The sequence below is a fragment of the Ciconia boyciana genome, chromosome 2 (genome assembly GCF_034638445.1).
Source record: "Ciconia boyciana chromosome 2, ASM3463844v1, whole genome shotgun sequence".
NCBI lineage: Eukaryota > Metazoa > Chordata > Aves > Ciconiiformes > Ciconiidae > Ciconia > Ciconia boyciana.
The window spans coordinates 151,901,547-151,926,778 of NC_132935.1; the positions used below are offsets into that span (position 1 = coordinate 151,901,547).

Consider the following 25,232-nt stretch of genomic DNA (forward strand, 5'->3'; position numbering starts at 1 on the left):
TGTTTCTCGTATGGCACTCTCCATTTCCAAAACCTTGGGGAGGGGTTTTTGACTAGAGCTCTTGCTTTCATGTATAAGTAAGTCTTCAGTCTTGTTCCATAATTGCTCAGTGAAGAGAGCTATCTCAGTTGTTGCTGAGGAAGCCAAGGTGCTTTGAGGCATTGCAGATCAGAAGATGATTATAGTTCTGTAAGTGTTCCTCCGTTCCCCAGTGTAACATAATGTTGTCACTAACAGATTGAGCATTTTTGAAAATTCACATAGGTGAACAAAGTGCAATAGGCTACGTGAATCCAATATGTCCCTAATTACGTTGTTTTGTTAGGAAAAATATATTTTTTAAACTTTAGGAATTCTTACATTTATTGAATTTATTTTTAATGAAATTAATTTCATTAACAAGGGTGATGTTTTCAGTCATGCTGTCACAAGATGCGTAAGCCCAGGAGATAAATCTAAACACAGGGAATGTGTCTTGAATACATTGCTAAATGATGATCTGAATAGGCCAGTGCATGACCTAGTGGTTAATGACCATGCAGCATTAGTCATGTCCTTCTGCCTTGTCTGAGAGAACTAAATGTTTAATATTCCTTCCATTTCTTAATCTGGCCTTTCTGGAGACTGTAATTAGTTGTGACTGTTATCTTTGGTAGGATATTCAACTGTTTCTATTTTGGATTTTATGGTCTGTTTCTGTCATTAGTCTGTTCTTGGGTGTTTGGGGGCTTTTCTTTGGTTTTTTTGGCTGTGTGTTCCTCCCTAACTTGCTACGAACACTTCATGGCTAGACACTTAGGCCACGTCCAGTTGATCCACATAGTCCCAACAGCCAAGATGTCTTGCATTCTGTTGGAGTTGGATGAATTGCTTGTGCATTTTAGGATGATGCATAATAATCTGACCAGGAGAGATGACTGTGGAAAAAAGAAGAGGAGAACAGGATTCTGAATTAGGTGACCTCTTGCTAGCTTTAGGGAAAGAGCTGCTGGAAAGCAGGGATGCTTTTAAGGGACTGCTTTTCTATTATGGGTCTTTCAAGAGCTGCACAGCTTTAATTCTCATTTGAAACTTTTGGAATTACTTTATCCAGATACACAAAGCAATTTTGCCGTTGCTGTGCTGACCCACTGAAAGATGCTGTTTTGGTGCAGAGTTGTAGTAATTGCTAGTCTAGCTTGGGCAGGAAGTGGCCAATGTATCACTATTATCTCTGCCAACCCCAAATTTGATTCCTCCTTTGTAGAGATGTAAAAGAAGCATTTGCTAACACTCCTGTGCAAAGCAGATCTTACGGTATAAATGAATGTAACTGAAGATCAGAGCTACCTGCCAGATTTTATAGTGTGTGATACGTGATGGATCACATGGAGACCAATTTAATGGAAACTTGGTCTATTGTACTGCTGAAGACTTTGAAATCAACCCTAATTGCCCGATTCAAGTGAGAAGGCTTTTATTCAGCAAAGACTTTAAAAGCAGTTTGTCCTTCCCTTCCTCTCCCACTTTTTATTCATATAGGACATTCCTGGACTTACCACTTCTACCTTGGCTGGCCAAGCACTTGCAGTTGCCGACCACTCTAGCACTTCTACCTTTGCCTGACCTCCACCAAATCTTCTCCTTTAGCCATATCTGCAGTATCTTTCTTTTCTCGCCAAAAGAAAGCATGCATGTCTTATTTGTATTCCATTTTTTGGTTTGTGCACCATTTAATAATTTTGCTAGAGTGGGGCAGCGGTGTGAGTTTGGAAGGAGGGCATGAGTTATGTGAATGACATTGTCTCAACAAATTTTGTCTCTACAGGTAAAGGCCCAATGAGGATGAAAAACAAAAAAAGCTCTTGCAGACTGATTTGAAAAACTTGATGTTCAAAATTGGACAATTACTACATGTAGAACTGTCTTTTTAAAGATATCTCTCTCTCTCTCTTTTTTTTTTTTAAAAATTCTTGAAGTGTAGAAACGGACACCTGTCTCTTCTATCCATTTTGTCAGTGCTGGCAAGTTCCAAACTGCAAGTATTGCTGGTGATGAGCTGGAATTCCAGCAGTGACACTGCCGTCGGCTCCCTTGCTACCTGCCACTTTCTGTGCTTGATTCAGCAAGTCTGTTCCTCTGCAGTCCCGTGGTAAACAGTTATAACTGCCACTCCTCAGCATATGAGAAGTTCAGCATCTTTAAAGCCGTTAATAAGTTATGCTACTAATGGCTTTGGACTAACTAAATTAAATGGAAACTGAGCAGTTCCTCACTTAAAATGTGCTCAAGATCTTGTTTGTAAACACTCTTAGAGCTGAGTGATGCATCTGATTTTCAGTATTTCTCTTATATTTAAGTGCTGAGGGAGACAGTAAAGTATCAAAATTGATGAAAGCAGATGAAAGCTGATTTGTTTTGGAGAAAGGGAATGCACTCTGGCTTGAAGGAATGATTCTCTAGACCTTAGTGCTTGGTATTAACAATGAAACTTCATGTACTTTGAATGCCATACACTTAAGTTACAATAAGGGGGCAGCAAAGTGAGTCGGAGAAGTGAGAGAAACTAGGCAAATCAAATAAAAGTTAACTTGTGGTAATGAAGTCTTGAATGTATGGGGTTTTTTGAAGAGGTGGTTAAGAACTGTAATCTGCAGCATAATCGAATGTGTCTTCTGAAGGAAAAAACTGCTATTGTTATGAAATCGGAACATGCAAATGTCGCTGAGCCTGAAGGAATGTTTAAAAAAATTCATTTTGAGAACTTGGAAGACAATCTAATGAGCATATGTGGAAATCTGTTCCATAGGACTTACTAGTTGGCAGAAGTCATTGGTTTACATGCTGGTAAAATATCTCTTTCATAAGTGTTGCTACTCGACAAGCCTAAGAACATTATAATTTGGTTTTGCAGCCCTTTCAGAAGATGTCCTAAATAACTGGTGCCCCTGCCAAAGGAGCTAAGAGAGACACTGTAATGGAACCACCTCTGATGTCACCTTTTAGTTGTATAGGAGCTTATTAAATAGTGAAACCTTTAAATCTAAGATCATATTTTATTTTTGCTAAGATTGGCATTTATTTAATTACAGGTGTGCTCTGTTTCTAGGGGTTTTATGAGAAAATTTTGGAAGTTGAAAATGTTCTTGCTCAGATACACAGTTGAGCATGGCAATTTACTGCAAGTCTCATTAGACATCAGTGTTTGCCTGTGTTAGGATATGAGTTCAAGATGTACTAGTGTGACTTGAATCAATGGCAGCTGGTTTACAAATATAAAAGGAATCTTCTGTTTGCCAGGTGTATCTTAGTCAAAGTTGCTGAAGTTATTTGAATGTACAGTCAGTAAAACCCGTACACAGGGTCCTGTGTAGAATTTAGACTATTTGTCACTGGGATACCCACATTCATACTGTCTAAAGCATGTGGCAATCGCTGCACTTTACTTTTTTAAATTGTGTTTGGGGGATTAACTAGTTTATGCAGCTACTACTTGGCTTTTATTTTGGTATATCTAATTGATACGTAAAAGATGAGGAAGGAATTCAAGCTGAAGCATAAGGAATGAGTGTGCCTAAGAGAGCTCAAGCAACGTGATTTGCACTCTGAACTTGTGACTGAAGCTCTAACTATAGTACATGTTTCTGGCCACTGTTCCTGTCCTGGGGCACTCTGTCAGAAGAGATTCCCACCCCTGTTACTTGCACACTCACACATGCCAGAGGTAAGTTTCAGTAAGAATGTACATTGCAAATATGCACAGTCCTGATTTATAACTGAGGGCTGGCTGAGCAGAGCTGTGCAAGTGCAGGTTAGAAGTCACTCAGATAACATAAATCCAGAACACCTGGGTCTGCCAGTTGGCTGATACATGAAGTGGGTGTTTTACAGCACATACTCTCTAAACTGTGAGGAAGAGATTGAAAACAATAGTTGATTCCTAGACTTGCTGTAAACCCAGTTTTAATCTGTTTGTATTGTGCTGTTGATAGTTTTTTTTTTTTAGCCTGTAGTTAGGGAAATTCCCTTGAACTTAGATGAAATTCAAAGCTGATGCAAATAGTTACTTTTTGCATTCATGGAGGTTCTTACCCTTCCACATTCAGCATAGCGGGTTGCCTAGCTGAGAGGGAATTGCCTTTCTATGATGTGTCTAGCTTTTCAGAAGCTTGTTACCAGCCTAAAAAAGCCACTTCACTCTCAGTCATTTAAAGTGAAGCATGGCAGTCTAAAATTCAATTAAAAAAAGAAATCAAATTTACCCTTTATGTTGTAGCCCTTTGTGTATGTTTCAGAAAATGCACTTACTTGCTGCTGGCTAACTGGCAAACTGAACATCTGCCCTAAGCATGTAGGTTATGAATTTGCATGGAGTTGGGGAAAAGCAAGAGGGCACATCTCTGTTCAGCGCAGGACTGAGCTGGTGTCTCTGCACTGCATTTTCTCAAGTGTCTGAAACAGGGAGGTCTGCTTTTGTTCAGATGTCTTCCCTAGCAGTGAGGCGGGAGGAGAGGAGTGCCGACTGAGCTTGCCGGCAATGATAAGGCCTCCAGGTGGTGATCACAGTAAACATGCAGTGAGAATCACAGCCCAGCTTTCCCAGGAGTTACATGAGGCAAGGATGTACTTCTGTCACTTGTTCTGTTGGAAGCTTCTTGCCGCTAGCAGCTAAATGACATGCAAAGCAATCAGACTATGGCTCTTCCAGCATTACTGGTGTTCTGGCTTATGGTACTTGCTTCCTTTTTCAAAGCTGAATTTGTCAGCATAGGCAGACTACTTCACTCTGAAAATGTAAAATCTTATCACAAGTGCTTCTTGTGTTGTAATAAACATACATAACTTTTCTCTACAACAAGAGCTGCATATCATGCTTGCTTTTTTTCCCCCACTGTTCATTCAATAGCCTGCCAAACAGCATAGATATCTTCTGAACAGATTTATGCAAAACTGGCAAATTGAGTGGTAATGACGTTGCTTCCATTAAATTCAGACTGTTGTCTTCTACATACAGTATTCACGGCTGTATTACTGACTAACAAGGCTGTTATTGGCTACAATGAAGTACACCACAAAATTGCTCTGATCTTAGACTTAAGCTATAATTTGAGACAGCTACCTTAAAACAAAAGAACCTAAGTCCATAAATAAACCGTAAGCAACATAAACTTTTTAATAGCAGAGACAGTTAGCAAGGAATTATGCAAATCCCACAGGACTAGATAATCTCTACCGTAATTATGTAGTCCACTCTGTTAAACGAGAAGCCGCTGCCCGAGCATTCATACACCATCCAGGGAGTCACACACACACCACCCGAGACTTTAGCTGCTCGGACCCAAGTCCCTTCGCAGTGGGCAGCTCCACGGAGCTGATGGATGCCCCTTTTCAACTCCTCGCTCACACAGACACTCACTCTCAGGCACTTCCTCTCCCCTCTGGCTCGTCCCTAGGTTTCCCGAAGCAGAGTCTCAGATACATCGTACGCCAGACGAATTTATTGGTACAGCGGTGAAAACAGCTCGAGCTGGGTGCCTCTGGAGAGGGACCCAGAACAAAGAAATCCCTGGGCAATTATACCCTTACAATCTAAATTCCCCACCCCTCAGGAGACAGTCCAGACCAATAGTAGTATTTGGGTCTGGGGTCTTCCTGTTCTTCATTGGGCCCTTTCATTGTCTCACAGAATCACAGAATCATATAGGTTGGAAAAAACCTTTAAGATCATCGAGTCCAACCGTAAACCTAACACTACCAAGACCACCACTATACCATGTCCCTAAGCACCTCATCCAAACAGCTTTTAAATACCTCCAGGGATGGTGACTCAGCCACTTCCCTGGGCAGCCTCTTCCAATGCTTCATAACCCTTTCAGTGAAGTAAAATTTCCTTATATCCAGTCTAAACCTCCCCTGGTGCAACTTCAGGCCATTTCCTCTCATCCTATCACTTGTTACCTGGGAGAAGAGACCGACCCCCACCTCTCTACAACCTCCTTTCAGGTAGTTGTAGAGAGCGATAAGGTCTCCCCTCAGCCTCCTTTTCTCCAGGCTAAACAGCCCCAGTTCCCCCAGCCGCTCCTCATCAGACTTGTGCTCCAGACCCTTCACCAGCTTCGTTGCCCTTCTCTGGACACGCTCCAGCCCCTCAATGTCTCTCTTGTAGTGAGGGGCCCAAAACTGAACACAGTATTTGAGGTGCGGCCTCACCAGTGCCGAGTACAGGGGCATGATCACTTCCCTAGTCCTGCTGGCCACACTATTTTTGATACAAGCCAGGATGCCATTGTCTTTCTTGGCCACCTGGGCACACTGTTGGCTCATATTCAGGCGGCTGTCAGCCAGCACCCCCAGGTCCTTCTCGGCCAGGCAGCTTTCCAGCCACTCTTTCCCAAGCCTGTAGCATTGCATGGGGTTGTTGTGACCCAAGTGCAGGACCCAGCGCTTGTCCTTGTTAAACCTCATACAATTGACCTTGGCCCATTGATCCAGCCTGTCCAGGTCCCTCTGTAGAGCCTTCCTACCCTCAAGCAGATCAACACTGCTGCCCAACTTGGTGTCATCTGCAAACTTACTGAGGGTGCACTCGATCCCTTCATCCAGATAATTGATAAAGATATTAAACTGAACTGTCCCCAGCACAGAGCCCTGGGGGACACCACTTGTGACCGGCCGCCAACTGGAGTAAACTCCATTCACCACCACTCTTTGGGCCCGGCCATCCAGCCAGTTCTTTACCCAGCAAAGAGTACACCCATCCAAGCCATGAGCAGCCAGTTTCTCCAGGAGAATGCTGTGGGAGACAGTGTCAAAGGCTTTTCTGAAGTCTAGATAGACAACATCCACAGCCTTTCCCTCATCCACTAGGCGGGTCACCTTGTCGTAGAAGGAGATCAGGTTGGTCAAGCAGGACCTGCCTTTCCTGAACCCATGCTGGCTGGGCTTGATCCCTTGGTTATTCTCTACATGCCATGTGATAGCACTCAGGATGATCTGCTCCATCAGCTTCCCTGGTACCGAGGTCAGGCTGACAGGCCTGTAGTTCCCCGGGTTCTCCTTCTGGCCCTTCTTGAAGATGGGTGTCATATTCGCTAATCTCCAGTCAAATGGGACCTCCCCAGTTAGCCAGGACTGCTGGTAAATGATGGAAAGGGGCTTGGTGAGCACATCTGCCAGTTCCTTCAGTACTCTTGGGTGGATCTCATCAGGCCCCATAGACTTGTGAGTGTCTAAGTGGTGCAGCAGGTCACTAACCATTTCCCCCTGGATTATGGGGGCTCCATTCTGGTCCCCGTCCCTATCTTCTGACTCAGTGGGCTGGGTACCCAGAGAACAATTGGCCCTGCTATTAAAGACTGAGGCAAAGAAGGCATTAAGTACCTCAGCCTTTTCCTCATCCTTGGTCACTGTGTTCCCTCCCCCATCTACTAGGGGCTGGAGATTCTCCGTAGTTCTCCTTTTGCCGCTAATGTATTTGAAGAAGTATTTTTTGTTGTCTTTTACAGCAGCAGCCAGATTGAGCTCTAGCTCAGCTTTGGCCCTTCTAATTTTCTCCCTGCACAGCCTCGCTACACCTTTGTAGTCCTCCTGAGTTGCCTGCCCCTTCTTCCAGAGGTCATAGACTCTCCTCTTTTTCCTGAGTTCGAGCCAGAGCTCTCTAGTCAGCCAGGCCGGTCTTCTTCCCTGCCAGCTCGTCTTTCAGCACCTGGGGACAGCCCGCTCTTGTGCCTTTAGGACTTTCTCCTTAAAGAATGCCCAGCCTTCCTGGACTCCTTTGCCCTTTAGGGCTGCCTCCCAGGGGACTCTGTCGACCAGTCTCCTAAACAGGCCGAAGTCTGCCCTCCAGAAGTCTAAGGTGGTAGTTTTGCTGACCCCCCTCGCCTCTTCTCCATGTATCAAAAACTATCATTTCGTGGTGACTCTGCCCAAGATGGCCTCCAACCATCACATGGCTCACAAGTCCTTCTCTGTTCGTGAACAAGAGGTCCAGCGGGGCACCTTCCCTAGTTGGCTCACTCACCAGCTGTGTCAGGAATTTATCTGCCACACGCTCCAGGAACCTCCTAGACTGTTTCCTCTCTGCTGTATTGTATTTCCAGCAGACATCCGGCAGGTTGAAGTCCCCCACAAGAACAAGGGCTAGCGATCGTGAGGCTTCTCCCAGCTGCTTATAGAATAGTTCGTCAATCTCCTCATCCTGGTTGGGTGGTCTATAACAGAATCCCACCACAATATCTGCCTTGTTGGCCTTCCCCCTGATTCTTACCCATAGACACTCCACCCTATCGTCACCATCATCGAGCTCTAAACTGTCCAGACACTCCCTAACGTATAGGGCTACCCCACCACCTCTCCTGCCTCGCCTATCCCTCCTGAAGAGTTTATAGCCATCCATTGCCGCACTCCAGTTGTGCGAGTCATCCCACCACGTTTCCGTGATGGCAACCATATCATAGTTTTCCTGATGTACAATGGCTTCCAACTCCTCCTGCTTGCTGCCCATGCTGCATGCATTGGTGTAGAGGCACTTCAGCTGGGCTGTCGTCCGTGTTTCCTTCATAGAAGAACACCCCTTGTGTGCTTTGAGGTGTTTCACTGGTGTTTCCCTCTTGGCTCCTATTGCCTCAGTATCCCCTAGCTCAACTCTGTTCGACTTCGGCTGTGCCCCAGCGTACCCTGCACATCTCAGAGACACAGGCTGAGTGCCCTCGCTGGCACCCGCTCCCTCTAACCGTGGCACGTCGTCCCTCAGCTTCCCTCGGGCAAGCCTGCTATTATCCCCCTTCCCCTTCGAGTCTAGTTTAAAGCTCTGTCAATGAGCCCCGCAAGTTCCTGAGCAAAGATTCTCTTTCCCCTTTGAGAAAGATGAATCCCATCAGACGCCAGCAAACCCGGTGCTGTGTAGGCCATCCCATTGTCAAAAAACCCAAATCTGTGGCGATGACACCAGCCATGGAGACATGAGTTGATAGATTGGGTGTCTCTGTTCCTTCTAGTGTCACTGCCCACAACTGGAAGGAGAGAGGAGAAAATAACCTGTGCTCCAGAGTCCCTTACTAGCCGTCCCAAGGCCCTGAAGTCTCTTTTGATTGCCCTAGGACTTCGTGTTGCAGCTTCATCGCCCCCCACATGGAAGAGCAGTAGGAGGTAATAGTCCGAGGGCCGTACCAGGCTAGGGAGTATCCTAGTGATGTCCTTCACCCGGGCCCCAGGGAGGCAGCAGACTTCCCTAAGAGGAGGGTCCGTCCGGCATATCGGACCCTTGGTTCCCCTCAGAAGGGAGTTGCCCACAACTATAACCCGTCTTCTCTTCCTTGTGGAGGTGGTGTTAATACGAGAGGTCCGTTCTTCTGACCTGGGCAACACCTCTGGTGTAGATAGACTGTCGTCCCCATCCTCCATTGACTGGCCTTCCACCTCCAGGGCCTCATACCTGTTGCACAGAGGCACCTGGGGAGGCAAGGTGGGCAGGGAGGGCCTTCGCCTGCCGCCACGAGCATGGACTCGCCTCCATTCACTCTCCTCCTTTGAGCTGCTGCCTTCAGCCCGGTGGGGGGGATACAGGATCCCCTTGATCGTGGGTTCTTACTGGTGGCTGCTGCTGCTCCTGTTCCTGTCTCAGGGGGGGCAGAGCATGGCACCACCAGTCGATCTCTTTCTCAGCCTCCCTGATGCTCCTGATGTCTCTAGGTGGGCCGATTCTTCTCTTATCTCTAAGATCGCAGCTTCTGCTAAGGTTGAAGCCTCCTTATCTTTCTGCTTTGTACTGGTTTCGGGGGCCATCCTTCATGTAGCCAAATAAAAGTTCAGTGCACAGTTGGTGGATCTAGGTGAAAGTTCTTGCGGCCTAAGGCTTCAGCAAGCCTCGATGCTAATGCTAAAGTGACTACTACAACAACTAAGTGAGTAAAATTTCCAAAGCTTAGCTCATGAAGAAGACCGGATTGTTTGTGATGTGATTTCATAAAACAAACAAGGAGACTAAAGGCTCCAGAGGCTACTTAAGGTTTTGCAGATTGGTTAATGGCTACTACTTAATTGTTTAAAGTATGTGTGAGGAGATAGAGGGCAGTTGTAGAAAGTCTAAGAAATAAATTTACCGTTAGATATGTGCTAAATTTCTTTACCAATATAGCTGTGTTTCCAAAAGGTTGCTTTTATAATCTTCTGTTCAAAATAGCCTTTAAATGTTGAATGAGGTTTTTGCTACTTATTCTGCTAGATAATATATGTTGCTAAATATTTTCTGTCTGCTGTATTCTAATCATACTAATGAAGTGAACATTTGCTGCGGCATTTCTGGTTCTGCTTTGGTACTATTAACACACACCTGTTCTGATCCCATACATCCTGTCTAATTCAGCCACCTAAGACAGCTGTGCCAATAGAAGAACTGGGAAGAAAACAACACTTGCAGCAGTCTAGAAAAAAATGCTCCCCAGAACATGGGTGTTGGAGGAGAGATAGCTGAGAAGAAGTGTCCAGCCATGGAGTTGGTGGGTTTCCTAACAGATTGTCTTTCCTGGCCTTTGAGGTAGCCAGCCCCAAACAGCAACAGAGGTACAGGCACTGCACTGAAGCTCATAGGAAGCTGTAGCTTCTCTTTGGTGTGCGTTAAGAATGGATTTGGCCTCCTCCCTTTCTTGAAAGAGGAGAAATGAGATTCAGCTTTCAGGACATCTTATCTAGGAAACCTCCTGAAGACCCTGTCTTGCCTTTTCCCTGTTTATGGCTAAGTGCTATCTAATCAAGATAAAGCAGCATGCATACTTCTGATACAGGAATTTGCACTTGTTCAGATAAATTTGCTGTGTGATGCCCCACACCCAAATACAGAAGGAATTACAGGAACAGCAGCAAATGGTGATCTTGTTGAGCATGCAGACTTGTAGAAAGGAAGGCACCTTCTGTGCCTGTTCCCTCTTACCTCTCTTGTGCTGGAGTTTCCTGCAAAACACAGGCTTGTTCTGGAGTCTCCTGCCTCAGCATGGATTCCTCTGTAATCTTTATTTCACTTCAGTAAGTCTCTTACTCAAAGTCCCTAGAGAACTTAGAAATTTGGGTGATGGGAGCCCCAGACTTGTCCAAAATGGGTATTCTGTGGAAAAAACTCCCTTCCTTAGGCGTATAATCTAAAAAATTGCTCCAGTGAGTTAACATGAATCTCAGTGGCTTTTTAACCTTAAGTTATTCATCCTCACCAGACCCCTGTGAAATGGGAGAGTTCTCTTCATCTTGAATGACAGACTGGGAGCCAGATTATGGGAGCTAGCTACCATGTTCTCACCCACATGTACCAGCTTCCCCCTTTGCACCCTTCTGCTTTTCTGACCCTGTACTGAGTCATCTGTGTTTAATGTGTAAGGAAGCAATTAAATTGTTTTTATGGTTGCTGGTCTGAAATGAGTCAGTGCAGGGTCAAACATGTTGTGGAGCAGGGAAGGGACAGACTCACGCAGCCAGGGAGAGGAGTGGGAATCTGGCAGCCAGCAGCTAGCTAAGATTGCCATGAAGCCACAGACCAACCCCAGTGACTTCTCCAAGGTCACACAAACTTCTGTCAGCAAGAAATTGAAACCATCGCTCTCCTGTTATAGGGTGCTGACCACAGATCTGTCACATGCAATAACTGGTAGGAAGTGGCTTTAGATTTATTCTACTTGAATTTATTGTTTGCTTGCAAATACTGATATATGAATTAATAGATGCTTTCTAGTGTATGCCAAAATCCAAACGTACTGAGCTGGTCATAACTGTAGATCTTCACGTGTAAGCTGGATGCATTTAATGAGGAATACATAGTTAACTTCAGGTAACTTCCCCTTAGAAATGTGATTGTTGGATAGACAGTGATCTGTCAACTACAGCGCATTTATGTTTAAGGGCTACTGCCTCTTTAAAAAGATAGCTCAGGAATTAGTGTCTGAAACAAATCCTTATGTGGTATTATATTGCCAACTGGGTAAAAAATCGCTCAGTATGCAATTGCCTGATAACTCACACAATCTGCAGCATGACACTTTATCAATGGCCTAGTGCAAAATTTAGAATGGAGTATTTCACTAACCCTGGACACACCAATTTCCTAACAGATACAGCATTTTGAGCTATGTTCCTTATCATTAAGGCAGTGCTGAATGTAAGAGTCTGAGGGCAGAGCTTAGGTCATGTATTCTGGCATCAGTTTCTGTGCCTTATTTTTGTTTGGATTCATTTGGGAAGGAATAAACTAGGAAACTTCTTTGAATGAAGAGTTGAGAACTCTGTGGTGGTTATGAAGCTGTCTGGTTCACTCTTGTGTTTTTATAGTCTTTAGAAAAAGGGCTGTCCAAAAAAATTCTGGACATGATTATATGTAACATATGTGCATTTTCTTAACACAATACACTACAGTTAATTCAATTTGAAGGGCTTTCTCCTAGCTCTGGCAAATTTTGTCAAGCTACCATTTGACTTAATTTCTGGGTATTTTTCTTTACTCTTATTTCTTGAAACCAAAGAAAGCTTGTTGCAGTTTAAAAAAAAAAAAAAAGACAATATTGGAGAAATCTGTCTCCAGCAATCTAATATATTGTCTGATGTTCTTCTAGGAACAAATGCATCATGTGGATTTTTATTTAGGAGGATTTTTAGATTTTTAATGGTTGGGTGTTAGCCACAAGGTTCATGTGACATGACAAATGTGGAACATCTGTGTACTGATGTACATCACTGTTCTAAAAGTCATTCCCACCACCACATGCATTGAATTAATGTCGTGGTTTAACCCCAGCCGGCAACTAAGCATCACACAGCTGCTTGCTCACTCCCCCCCCAGTGGGATGGGGGAGAGAATCAGAAGAGCAAAGGTGAGAAAACTCGTGGGTTGAAATTAAGACAGTCTAGTAGGTAAAGCAAAAGCCACGCGCACAAGCAAAGCAAACCAAGGAATTAATTCACTCCTTCCCATCGGCAGGTAGGTGTTCAGCCATCTCCAGGAAAGCAGGGCTCCATCATGCGTAACCATTACTTGGGAAGACAGACGCCATCACTCCGAATGTCCCCCCCTTCCTCCTTCTTCCCCCAGCTTTATGTGCTGAACATGACATATCCCTTTGGTCAGTTGGGGTCAGCTGTCCTGGCTGTGTCCCCTTGCAACTTCTTGTGCAGCCCCAGCCTACTGGCTGGTGGGGTGGGGTGAGAAGCAGAAAAGGCCTTGACTCTGTGTAAGCACTGCTCAGCAGCAACTAAAACATCTGTGTTATCAACCCTGTTTTCAGCACAAATCCAAAACATAGCCCCATACTAGCTACTATGAAGAAAACTAACTCTATCTCAGCCAAGACCAGCACAATTAAATACAAGAATTTAGGGAAAAAATAGTTGGAAGAACACATTCTGTCAAATACAATGGCAAGGATCTGTTGTGCAAGCTGTCAGAGCTCACTCACATACTTCTCCATGCACTTCTTATTCAGAGGTCTGTCTGATGTGCTCTATGCATTAACTGTTGCCCTCTTTGGACTGGGAGAGTGGTGCTATGCGTTCCTAGTCAGTGGCAAACTATTTTCTGGATAGAAATTACAGTTTAGCATAAGGGATTTCTCAATATAGTTCCTTGTCTGAGTGATGTATGGGCTGTATGTGAGGTATGTAGCTGGCTGAGTTGGCATACTTGAATTGGAACTGAAGTGTGTCTGAGTGGCTTTGACCAGGATCTCTCATATTAAAACATGAATCTTATTCATAACTCTGCCTGAAATGACCTTACTTAGTGACCGATATCCTTGTAAATCCTGAGTGCTACTGTTTGACTCCATGCTGTAATTGGAGTGGGAGTTTTTAGCTATAAAATGACTGTAGCGTAGAAAAGAAAAGCAATTCTTATAGGTAGGATATGACCTTTAGTGTTCTGGACCAGTAGCTAGCAATCCCGTTTCTTCTAGACTGCTTACCAAATGGCATGAAGGTGCTGTACTTCATTATGGCTTGTATACTTGGTGCTATCACCTTGGTCTGACAAGAGATGCTGCCAGGTTTAGATTGCAGAATAAAGTACATCCAAAAAGCAGACTTCAGGAGGCAGGTCACAGCTTATGTTGAGGTGGAATTCATTGTTGGGGTGGCAAGAAGCTCACTGCTATGCAGAAAGCAAGTGTGGTAGATACTAATAGTTGTCTTCCTAATGACTTGCATGTATTTCAGAAGTGGTCTGAAACTTTAGATGTTTAGGTTTGAACATATCATTAAGTAGTTGGCTTTGGTTTTTTTTTAGTAATGCAAAGCTATTCTTTCAGATGTTGTCACTACAAATAAGGATTTATTGAATTGTGGTACTCACAGCTAGAAACCAGTCTTAAAAACTCAGTCCTTACTTTCCACATTATCTTCACAGGCTCGAATCTGGGAGCGCAAACGCAAAGGATCTCCTTTAGTTGATCTGAACTCAGTTTCAAACAGCTATCTCTGAAATGATTTCTGAATAATTCCTTCATACATTGAAATTATGATGGCTGTTTTCATGCTGTGGTTAACTCTCTTTGAACTTAATATTTCTGAAGCTTTTAAAATCTTGTTCAGAAGAGATTTCAGTTTATAAGAGCTTCTACTCTAGAGTGAATGTGAAAGCTCTTGTTCCAACGTAGCTGCATACGCCTGCATTTCGGAGGCAGTGTGTACAGACATTGGAAAGCTTGGACCCTTTGAAAATGTCACTCATTGAGAAACAGCTTCTGAATGATGCCCTGCTTTTAAGGAACTGCAAGAAATGGTCTGAAGTAAAGGGAACTTCTCTGGTATTTGTTGTCCAGAGTCAGGTGCTTAGGACAGGTGCTTAGGGAGTGGACAGAAGTGGTATACAAGCCCTAAATTATTTGGGCATCCATTTTAATTGTCCTGTTCAGCAATGCTGTCTTCAAATTTGCTATGCTTTCATTAAATAGTTTCTATCATAAAACTATAGTTAGCTCATAACAAAATTGCAGATTCTTTAATCATTAAAGTGTGTGTGGTGAATGTCTTTGGGTTTTAAGTTGATAGTTTTGAAACTAACTTAATTTTTTTTCTTCTTCTTTTCAAAAGCTGTTGGTCAAAACCAACCAGCGACACTCTCACCCCAGCCTGCCTGGGCTCTCTAAGAGGCCACCCCCCCAGCTGACCATGTGAGCCCTGTGTCTCTAGTGAGTGAGGACCCCTGAGGATTATTATATCCCATTTCCAGCAGACTTCTTGTCTTGAGTGCTGGCTACAGTAAGTACGTCTGAGTCAGCAGCTCTGTCCACGTGCCCTCTGAAAGTCTGATACAGAACCCGGGCTGATCTAATTGTGATCTGTCCAGTACAAGACTTGCCCAAGCTGAGCGTTTCTATTTGAAATGGTTTTTAACTGAGCTTTGAAAAACTGTGGTTATGAAACAATTCTGTACATCCAGAATGTTTAGATGTTAAACTAAGCTGGTGTTCAAAGTAGTTAAATGCAGCTTTGATGTAAATTACTTCATGTAAACACAGCAGTAGCTTCACATCTTTAGAACAATTTCAGTTTTGTAGCTTCTTTTACCTATGCTCCAGTTTTGTTAAACAACTGAGAGTAATCCGTCAAGGCCCTTCTGACTTCAGTCTGTTTTACTGCAAGAAAATGTCATTCAGAGTACTGGAAAAATAATTCAATAATGTTTTCTAAGGCTTTGAAGAGACTTCTGATGTCTTGAGTCTTTATTACACTAGAGGTCAGTGTATGATGGGAGCTTCTGTGAGGTGGTATAGAGTTTCTTGCAGAATCCTATTTCATCAAATTTGAAACCAGATTCTAAGAGAAACTGTAGCCTACTACTGTGGAAAAAACTTCACGTTAACATGTCTTATGACTTTCTTGGCTAAAGGGCTTTTTTGAGCTTCCTGCTTTTAATTCTCCTTGCTTAAGGAGTATTTGGCAAGTATCAGTAACAGCACTGTAATGTGGTAAGCATGAATATGCTCACTCAATTGTTCCAACGTGCACCTCAAACATTCATCTTGCATTGCAATAACGTGACTTTTTGGTTCAGATATATTTCTATATGCCATGCTACTTATAGGAGTCATCCTTAACTTGTGCGCTGTACTTATTAAGAGCATGGTGGGAGAATTGCACGTGCACCTATTATTCTTCGTGTAGCTCTCAACTTTCTGGGCGCTGAGCTGATAACTTTCAGGTGAATGGCTTCACTTTTGGGTGTTGCGGGAAGCATAGTCAGGCATGATTCTATCATGATACTTGTAGAGATTGTCTCCTCAGCAGGTGGTCTTCAGTTCTCCAGGAAAGTAATTTCTTTAAACATCTGGAATGTGCAAAAGCAGATTGTTTCTGAAAACGTCGTTGGGCGGGGGACTAGAGCAGATGGTCAAACCATGACAGTGTTATGTGAGGTCAAATGGGAGAAAAATGCACTGAAGGAGAGTCCTGCTGACTGGAGCAGATTACATCACAAATGACAATTCAAGAAAGATGGTGGAATAGGAAAAAATAACAGCAAGGTAGATTTGAGCTCTTGAATGTGTTTTCTAAGAGAACTGGCTACAAACCAGTATCTGTTTGTATCCTGTTACTCTTGTGTAGGGTTCTTCCAAAACACCTGAAAAACAAGAAAAATAAGAACACGGGATGTTAAGAGTTTACAGGGTAGCACCAATATAGAGGGTAAGTGCAGGCATAGAGCTGAATTTTGCTGTTCTTAAGTGATTTTTCTGAGTGTTCAAAAGAGACCTGGACCAATGAAAGTCTTTGTGGCCTTTCTTTTTGGTGGGGTGGAAGGGGGAGAAGACACTGTAAAAGCATAACTAGCAGTCTGAAAATCTCCTTTGCACTTGGCTGCTGCCCAGTATGTTTTGTTACATGCCTCTGGAGCATTAAGAAGGATGACAACTCAGCTGAGATAGTGTGAAGGAGGTGTTAGGCTCTGGTTTAATTAAACTCTCTGTGAGGATTCCTGGCTTCACAGGAAAGTTGTTGCACTCCTCTACCTCTTCCCCAGGTTTTTCCAGGTTGCATTTTTTTTATTCTTTGTAAGAAATTAAGATGTACAAGGCTTTGCAGAATGGGGCCTTATCAAAACATCGCTAAGTTTTGTGGTGTCAGGCTTCATTGGGTTGGGTTTGAAGAGCCTGAGAAGAAGATGGCTTGGCAGAACTGATGTGATATAAGTCATTAAGCAATAAATAAAACATCCTAAAAATTTCTTTCCTTTTCCTGTCCTTTTGACATTGGAGGGATGCAACCTTAATTTGTTTCAGTGAAACTCTTCAAAGTCTGTTCTGCATCTAAGTGCTCCAGAACTATGAGGCTTATCTTAAAGAGAAGCTGTTGTAGCTGTCCTGTAGCCAGCCTAGCAAATAACCTGATGGGACACTGCAGATTCTTGCAGAGCAAATAACCTGATGGCACACTGCAGATTCTTGCAGAGCAGCTATATTTCTGTCTGCTGTGCACATAGTGCCAGTCTTTCCTGGCTCACGTTTCAGGTGATAAATTAGTCCAAATATTGATGTTATCTGCATCCAGAAGAATCTTTGTCTAGAAAAACTAGAAGTTTCATTATTATTCTGGGTCAAAAATGATGAATTTTTGTGGCTAAGCAGAAGCAATTACCCACTAGCCCTTCTTTCTAGTTCATAATATCAAGTATCCAAATAATATTTTGATGTCTGTCTTTTCTTCATGATGTACTGACTGATTCCAGGATCCATCTATTGTGTAATAAAGCAGAGTCCATCAAAAAGGCAAAAGTTAATATTTGGAGTGTCTTTTCCTGCCTTTGTTCTAAACTCTCAAAATGTGGGAGTTATCAGATATATGGTTCAAGTGGCTTGCCAGACACTTCTCAGATGAACTGGAAAGAAAGTGCAAAAATTGCAGCCAAGGTCAGTCTCTAAAAGGTTGGAATTCGATTGCCAGTTCTCGCATCTTGATTTCAATCTCAAATGTTCCCTGGTAGGTGCTCTGTATTTCTTAGGCCTTGTGTTGGTCTCATCGTGTGTTCTTGCCAAAACTTCCTGTAAGACTTCTGACACTAACAAGGATGTGTAGAATATAGTGACATAGGCAAATATAAAAACAAAACCAAATAAACAAAAACAAACCACCAACTCTGTCAAGATAGTTCAACTCACACCAGATATTCAAGGTTCCTTTAAAAGTATAGACTTTGACAGGCTTCAGAGCTACAGGCCTTCAAAACTGCAGCGCTGCAGTCTTTTCTCTCTTATTCCAACACACAAATGTAGCATTTGCTGAATCAGAAGAAATAATGAAATATGCTAGGGGAATAGTGGCAGTGCACACCAGGTTTAATGCATGCTGTGCATTAGAAATGTCACCTCTACCCACCTCACAGTGGTTTCCAGGAAACCCGTGAAGTAGTTGACTGTGTAGTAGTGTAGTAGTGCTCGAGCTGGATTTCAAATCCTTGGCTTTTCTGTCTTTTTAAAATGTTAATACGTAAAAAGGAAGAAGGTAGGAACAGTAGAAGTATTCAGACAACCCTAAGGCTAGGTAGCAAGTAGGAATTCAGTAACTGTGACTATGTGATGGTGGAGGAACTAGTTTATCTTTCTTCCAACCACCCCTTGCCAACCACCTTTTCTCTTCAACTTTTCTACCAGCCTGAAGTGAATCCCCACTCATTTACCCTTCCAAAGTGCAGGAATGCCCATTTGAGGTGAACGAAAGTTGGAAATGGGAAAACAATAGCATGTGGTTTACCATATTCTGGGAACTTTAGGCTAGTTTGCTGCCCAAAATACAAAGATAAATGTGGATAGACCATAAAAACTGGCTTAAAATGTGTGAGCAGCTGCATAACATTAGGGAGAAGACTGAATTGCTGCCTTATCTGTTCCCATGGACTCTAAGGTAGTCTATGTTTGAGGGTTTGTTTGTCTTCTAAAATCAGAATTTTTCCCAACTCGGGCAAAATTCCTGTCTTGGCTTTCTTTCTGTCTTTTCAATGAATTATTTTTGTTTTGACCTCTTCTCTAGATGCTGTTATTAGTGTCTGACATGTTCAGCAGCTGCAGTGGGAGCAGAGCAGTGACCTGACTGCTCTTTAACAGTTGTTGCTCTGGTCACTTATGATATCATGACTTCATTTTGTGCCTCTTAATAGATTAAAAAAGGAAGTTTAATAAAGCAGCAGTGAAAGTGAAAGAAGTATATTTGGTACCTAAAAATATATGTAGGTGAGCTGAACCTCACCCCACAAAAGTAAAAATGTTGTTTTAGCTGCCAGCTATATTACAGGAGGGAGACAATAATCTGTTCAACAGCACAGACTGTTTCATGGAGTCCAAGTCCGCATTGGAGACCTCTTCACTGCTCTGTGGAAAGAAACAACTGCATTGGTGGTACAGAATAGAGTAACAAGCCTGGAGGAGCAGTTTATTGTGAGTTTTTATGAGTTCAGGGGATTGGCATCCTTAAGGACAACATGGTGCTGGGATAATTCAGCTAGTTTGAAACAACCTAACTTGGATACTGCATCAACGTGAATCTCCACATGGGCTAAATCACCCTGTGGGAAAGCAATTAGTGTTACAGGAAGAGCCAGAGATGTTTTGTATTTGCCAAAGATGAAAATAAAAGCAGTTGTGGTTCAAGATGTGGGTGTCAAAAATCAGGCCATGTGGCAGGTGTTGCCTGCAGAGCTGGACTTGCTTGATAGGTCAAGTGCTCTCCACTGGGAGAGGTCTCGGCTCTGTCTCCTGGTTGCTGTGGTTCTAGGAAGAGAGCTGACTCTTCCAGTTGCATCCACGGATGTTTAAACTTAAAGATTTTGAAGGTAATAGTCTTTTGGTAGATGCTGCTGTTTTGTTGTTGTCTTCAGTGCTTCTTGACCTTATTGAAAGGTGTAATACAGACTACTTTCTGTGAGGTGGTTAAGTGAAAGCTTGGCATTTCCAGAGAAATTGGTAGTTCAAGAATGTGTCTCATGTTAAAGGTTCAGACTCTAGTAACTGAAGGGTAAAGTTCCTTGGGGTTCCCAGCCAACTTGCAAGACCTCTCTTTCTATATGAAAATAGCTACAGTGCATCAATAGCTGGGCTTTGAAAAGTGCTGTTGCTTGTGGTGATGATCTTGTCTATATGAATGGGCAAAGTAGCAATATACTCTAAACTGCTTCATTCCCTGTAGTCAGTCAAGTCATCCCCTTTGTGCAACTGCCTGGTAGTTCTGAAGTTGTTGTTTTCATACCCTGTCATGTGCATTTGTGGTTCTTACCTATACTTTTTAATGTTTATTTCTTGTAGGAGGAGGACTGCCTTTTGGATTGTGAGCCACTTGGACATGGTGATGCAGGTCTGCCTAGAGGGTCAGGTTTGGATGGTTGGGATTTAAGGTGAGCCTGTGCTTAAAAATGGATGCAGATGGGAACCAAGAACTATGTTTTTCTTCTTTTTTTTCTGTAGTTGCTTGTATCAAACATTTAAAGAAGAATCTGTGTGTGCCTCCTAGTACATATGTAGCATTAATAAAATGCAGTGGTATAATAGTTAAGATCCCAGAGTAGCCTTTAGGACCTTCAGAAAAGCTGGATGGTATGTAAATACCTAGGAGATGCTAATGCTGCTTTAAGAAATGTTACTCCAGATGAAAGTGACAATAACAATTCCCAAAACTTCATCTCAGTATGCACTGAGAGGCAGCAGGCAGCTGAGATGGATCCCCTGTTCCAGCCTTTCTATCATTCCCTCTTCCAATCATTGTATAATAAAATAGCTTCAGCCATTCTAGACTATGGACAATTCCTTCAAATGTAACATTTTAATTAATTACATATCTGTAGTCTACCTTTCATGTTGCCCACTCTTCATTTTGCAGCTTTTGGTGATACATTTGCAGTTTAGTTTTGATTCAGGTTTTTTCAGTTCTTGGCTATGGGAAAGCATTTCCCTAAGCAAACACAAACCAAGACCAAAAGGGACCTTTTTTTGTGTGTAAGTTTGTGTAGCAGGTTCTGTCAGCCCCATAAAGGCAGAGCTCCCATAACTTGTGTAGTGCATGGGATTAATCTTGCTCTTGGAGAATTGTGTAATGTTTGTGAGTAGAGAGATGTGATTTCTGGGACATGATCAAGAAGATCTCACTGGTTTGTATCAGCAAAATAATATATAGATGATGTATCTCTTAACTTTCCTAAAACAGAACTGTCTAATGTCTAATTCTGGCCATGCTGCCTGGAAAGAACTGTCATCCTACTAGTTCTCTTGCCCCATGTAGCCTATGCTTTTTCTTGGAGGTATGGTAGGCACTATTTCAGTTGTTGCTCCAAAATTATGCAAGAACTGTTTTCCTTGCAACTTGCCATAGCTTCTGAAGGCTGGGGGAACACAGTGTGAAGAGTGGAAGTTTGAATAAAAGCTTATTTTGCTGGTTTTAACATCTTATTTAAGAAAAAAAAATAAAGTGGGGACTGGGGACAGTGCTTACTCTTACATGTGCTTGGGAGCTTGAAAAGTTGGAAGCGCTTGCAGTAGAAAAGTGAAACCTAACCTTGAATGATGGAAGAAAATTGGTGATCTCTGGAGGTCATGACCTAGCTTTCTACTCTGTTGGTGGAGTTGCATCTGGGTAAGACTGTCCAGTTGACTTCAGAGGCTGGGAAATGTGCGGGGCACCATCAGATGAGTCACTTACACTCTCGTTTCATATCATGCCAGTAGACACAGTTTATGAACAGGTATTTTGGTTTTATTAATTTACAGTGTGTTGGCTTTGCTAGCTGCATACCATTTATCATTTACGATCTGTATTGTGTAACTTCCACAAAAGACAGCAAAGCCAAGGCTTCATGTGCAAGTTCATGTGCTGTCTTGCTGGACACTTTAGCAGCCCTGCATATATATGAAGAAACATGCAGTGTTCCTTCTAATACTGTTTTTTTTTTAATTACAGAAATTTCAGCCAACTCTTGCTGTCTAGTGTAGCTTGCAAAACAGTAAATTGTTTCATTTCTGCTGTCTAGGTTAGAATTGAAATAGTGGTGATGCCTGGTTTTTATAAATCCCCTGTCAGTGCAGCAGCATCCTTCAGGTTAATGTCACATGTTAAACACCTGTGCTATGTTCTCTAACCTAGCTGGAAACTTCATCCTCTCCCTTCTGAGGATGAAGGCAAAAACATTTATTTCCTGTTTATTTTCTCAGATGTCAGTAAGACTGTTCCCCCCACTATGGTTTCAGTTCAGCTACCTTTCTGAACACTTTGTAAGCTGAATTATTAATGTTTGCACCATTCTAAAATAATGCCATGCAGTACCTCACAATCTCTTGCTGACCCAGAGATTACTTTTTTTGCTGTTTTGAGAACAGCTTGCTTGAACTTTTGCACTTTATTGCTACAGAACAGTAGTACTAGACTTCTTGCAAAAGCCAAGCTTACACGGAATGTCATCCTGTTGAAAGCGGTTTGCTCTTATACAACATATGATAGTGCTTTTGCTAAAATGTGTGTGTTAGGCGTAGTACCTGTTGTGCCTAGTGTTCTCTGGCAATACTACTCATGCTCAGTTTGCCTGAGGATGGAAGTGTTTAGTGTTGGATTAGCCTGGCGTCTTGTGCAGATATTCGAGGTCCTCAGTTGTGCTTATAAGTGTACCAGTTCTTCACCTTCTACCTTGTTGATAAGGACTGGTCTTTTGCTATTTTCTCCATGCAGTTCCTCTCAGGCTTTGAGACTGCACTACTTGAAGGCATACTCAAAACTTTGATTTTGGTTGTCATGGATTTTTTTTGTCTGTTTGTTTAGAGCATTGTGGAATTTTTAGTAAAGATGTTGCCAGGTGAAAAAGGGTGGGATAGGGAGAGTGCAAAAGCATCATCCTTACTGCTGCATCTCTCTTCAAATTGATAATTAGTGGTAAGAAAGGAAACTATGCCTGATGTCACTCCCAGAAGTTTAACATGCATCTCTGCACATGGCCTGGGCTGTTGCCAAATGTCCTTAGCTGTTTGTTATGGTCAACAAAACAGCATCCTGGCTATTTGAGAGTTGTAAACTTTGGATGGAACCACTAATCCATCCGGTCTGACATCCGTGCTGGCACTGTGTGCTTCTTTCTGTAGTAAGGCTTTTGAGGAGCAGCCTGTCCACCTAGGTGGGTCATTTCTTCCTAATTTCCATTCAGTGAAAGATTTCAGATTTGTTTCTAGGATCTGTATTACTTATGCCTCTTTCCAAAGCTTTTATTGCAGTGTCCTACTGAAAATGTCAGAAATTTTCATCGTTAGGAATATTTTGTTTCCCCCAAACTGTAATGACTCAAGAGTGTTGGTGGGAAGCCCTGCAAAGCAAGAGAAGGCCAAGAAATCTGAGAAGTGATGACTCAGTTGTACTGCTTTTGCTAATTTCTTTGAATTGTGGATTCTAACTTCATTAGTGCTCTACAAACCTTGGTATTTGAGACTTGCAACTGATACCTTTTCTAAAAACAGAGGAGAGGCGGAGAGGGAGCACTCTGTTTATTTCAACAACCACAAGCAACACTTCCAAAATACACTTGTGGTTGTATCGCAGAGTTATGAATCTTAGGTTATCTAGCAGTGACTAACATGGTGAGACAGTAGCCTAATACGTCTATGCTTTATTTAGAAAAGGTAATTCTTATTGGAGACAAGGAACACCAGTGTTTCATTCACTGTGTTTGCTGAATCCCTAAGTACAGATATCAAGTCTGTTGGCAGTTCATGCTGCAAGATACAGAAACTTGCCTTTCAGGGTCTGACTGCAAGTTCTTAAGGATTTTGCAGTACAGAAAGAAACAAACTCCTCTCCCCCTCCCCCTTCTCTCCTTCCAAATGCACTTTTTAGGCTGTCCTATGGTTTGATCATAGTTAACAGAGAGTTGTGATATCTCTTGATCAGACAGATTTTTTTACTTACATTGTGGTGAATTTTTTTAACACTGTGTTATCTCACTGGAGCAGTGGTTCACAAATAGATTGTCACAGCTTTCTAAATTCTTCAGGCAGAGCCTAGATTATACCAGTCGTTACATTTAGAGAACCCTACAGGTTAAGAAAAAAATGACTTTTTCCTCACTGCAGAGTTTAACCTGTAGAGTCCGGCTGTGCATCTTCAGTAAGACAGCAATCTTTTGCTCTTCTGCCTATTTAAAAACAAAATGGAAGAGCAAATCCTCCCTGGCAAACTGGGAAATCCTCGGGTTTGGGGGTATATACAGTTTGCATTGAAGATAAGCTGGGTTGGAGGGCATAGGCTTTGACACAAAATGTGTGGCTTTATTCCCATAGACAGACAGTGCAGCCAAACTGGGGATTACTGAAGTCTGTGGGACTGTCCTCCCTGACTTGCCACCTTCTCATCGATTCAGAGCACAGGGAATTGTTTGGCCCTGTGGCAATAACACCAACTGTAATACGCATCTGATAGTGAAAGGATGAACAGTTTGTTGTCCTAGAAAGACAAAAAGTGTTTGTGTTGTTCTTCTTTTCCCCTTTTTTTTTTTGTAAGATAAATAAAAAATCCTCTGTGGGTCATTTTAGGCTCTCACAGAAACTTGAATATGCTACGTGAGTGTGGTTCCCTAGCTGAGCCAATAGGGATGGCCAGGCACAGGCAACACTGTTATCCCACGGGAGGGAGGAGGGGTGAATGAGCGGAGATATAAGCTGAAACAAAGCCATGCTGTCCTTCTGAGTCATTCGCATACACTGGATGGGTAAGGCTTCCTGCTTCCTGGGACACAGAAGTGGGGTCATGATTCTAACAATGGATGCTAGTAAGTCACTTTTTATTCAATTTGTCTGTCTTTTTTTCCTGGGAAGTCTCTCCTCCCCTCCACCCCCCTCCAGCTGAAAAGATGATATCTGTAAACTGGGAAGCTGAATTGTTAAATAAGTACATGCTTACTCCAGACTTTCCAAGCTGTGTGCACTTTACTGTGTGTTACACTGGTGTTATTTCTTGACTGTTACTTGTTGAAGCGCATATCCTCTCTTGCAGTGCAAGACCTTGGTATCAAAAGTGTGTCTGTTAATTTGTACTTCTGTCTTAACTGGGACAGAACCTGTGGTCTGAGAAGTGCATGATATCTCACACTCTTTGATAAGAGAGGTGATAGTCTCTGGAAGATATATGCTAGATCTTATGCTTGCTGTAAAGAGCTAGTGGTGAACTAATGTATTGGCTGTGGCATCCTCTACTCTGTTTACAGAAATTTTGTATTGGGGAGGAAGAGGGAGAAACTGCTGCATTTCTGTTCTAGTCAATTCTGCTTTGTG

The 25,232-nt window shown here is 42.7% G+C and overlaps 1 protein-coding gene across 18 annotated transcripts in view; it reads left to right on the top strand.

Annotated features, from left to right (window-relative positions):
* Nucleotides 1–25,232, top strand: part of SVIL (supervillin) — a 158,529-nt gene that overhangs the window by 15,014 nt on the left and 118,283 nt on the right. For 17 of the 18 annotated variants that reach the window (XR_012041231.1, XM_072854551.1, XM_072854553.1 and 14 more), the window contains exon 1: nt 24,618–24,730. Coding sequence is in view for 16 of the 18 variants with exons in the window: in XM_072854551.1 (XP_072710652.1) it covers nt 24,667–24,730 (64 nt within the window). In the remaining 2 variants the exon portion in view is untranslated. Of the gene's footprint in view, nt 1–20,240; nt 20,330–24,617; nt 24,731–25,232 lie in introns of those variants that run through there. The other variant, XM_072854562.1, reaches the window with a different exon arrangement.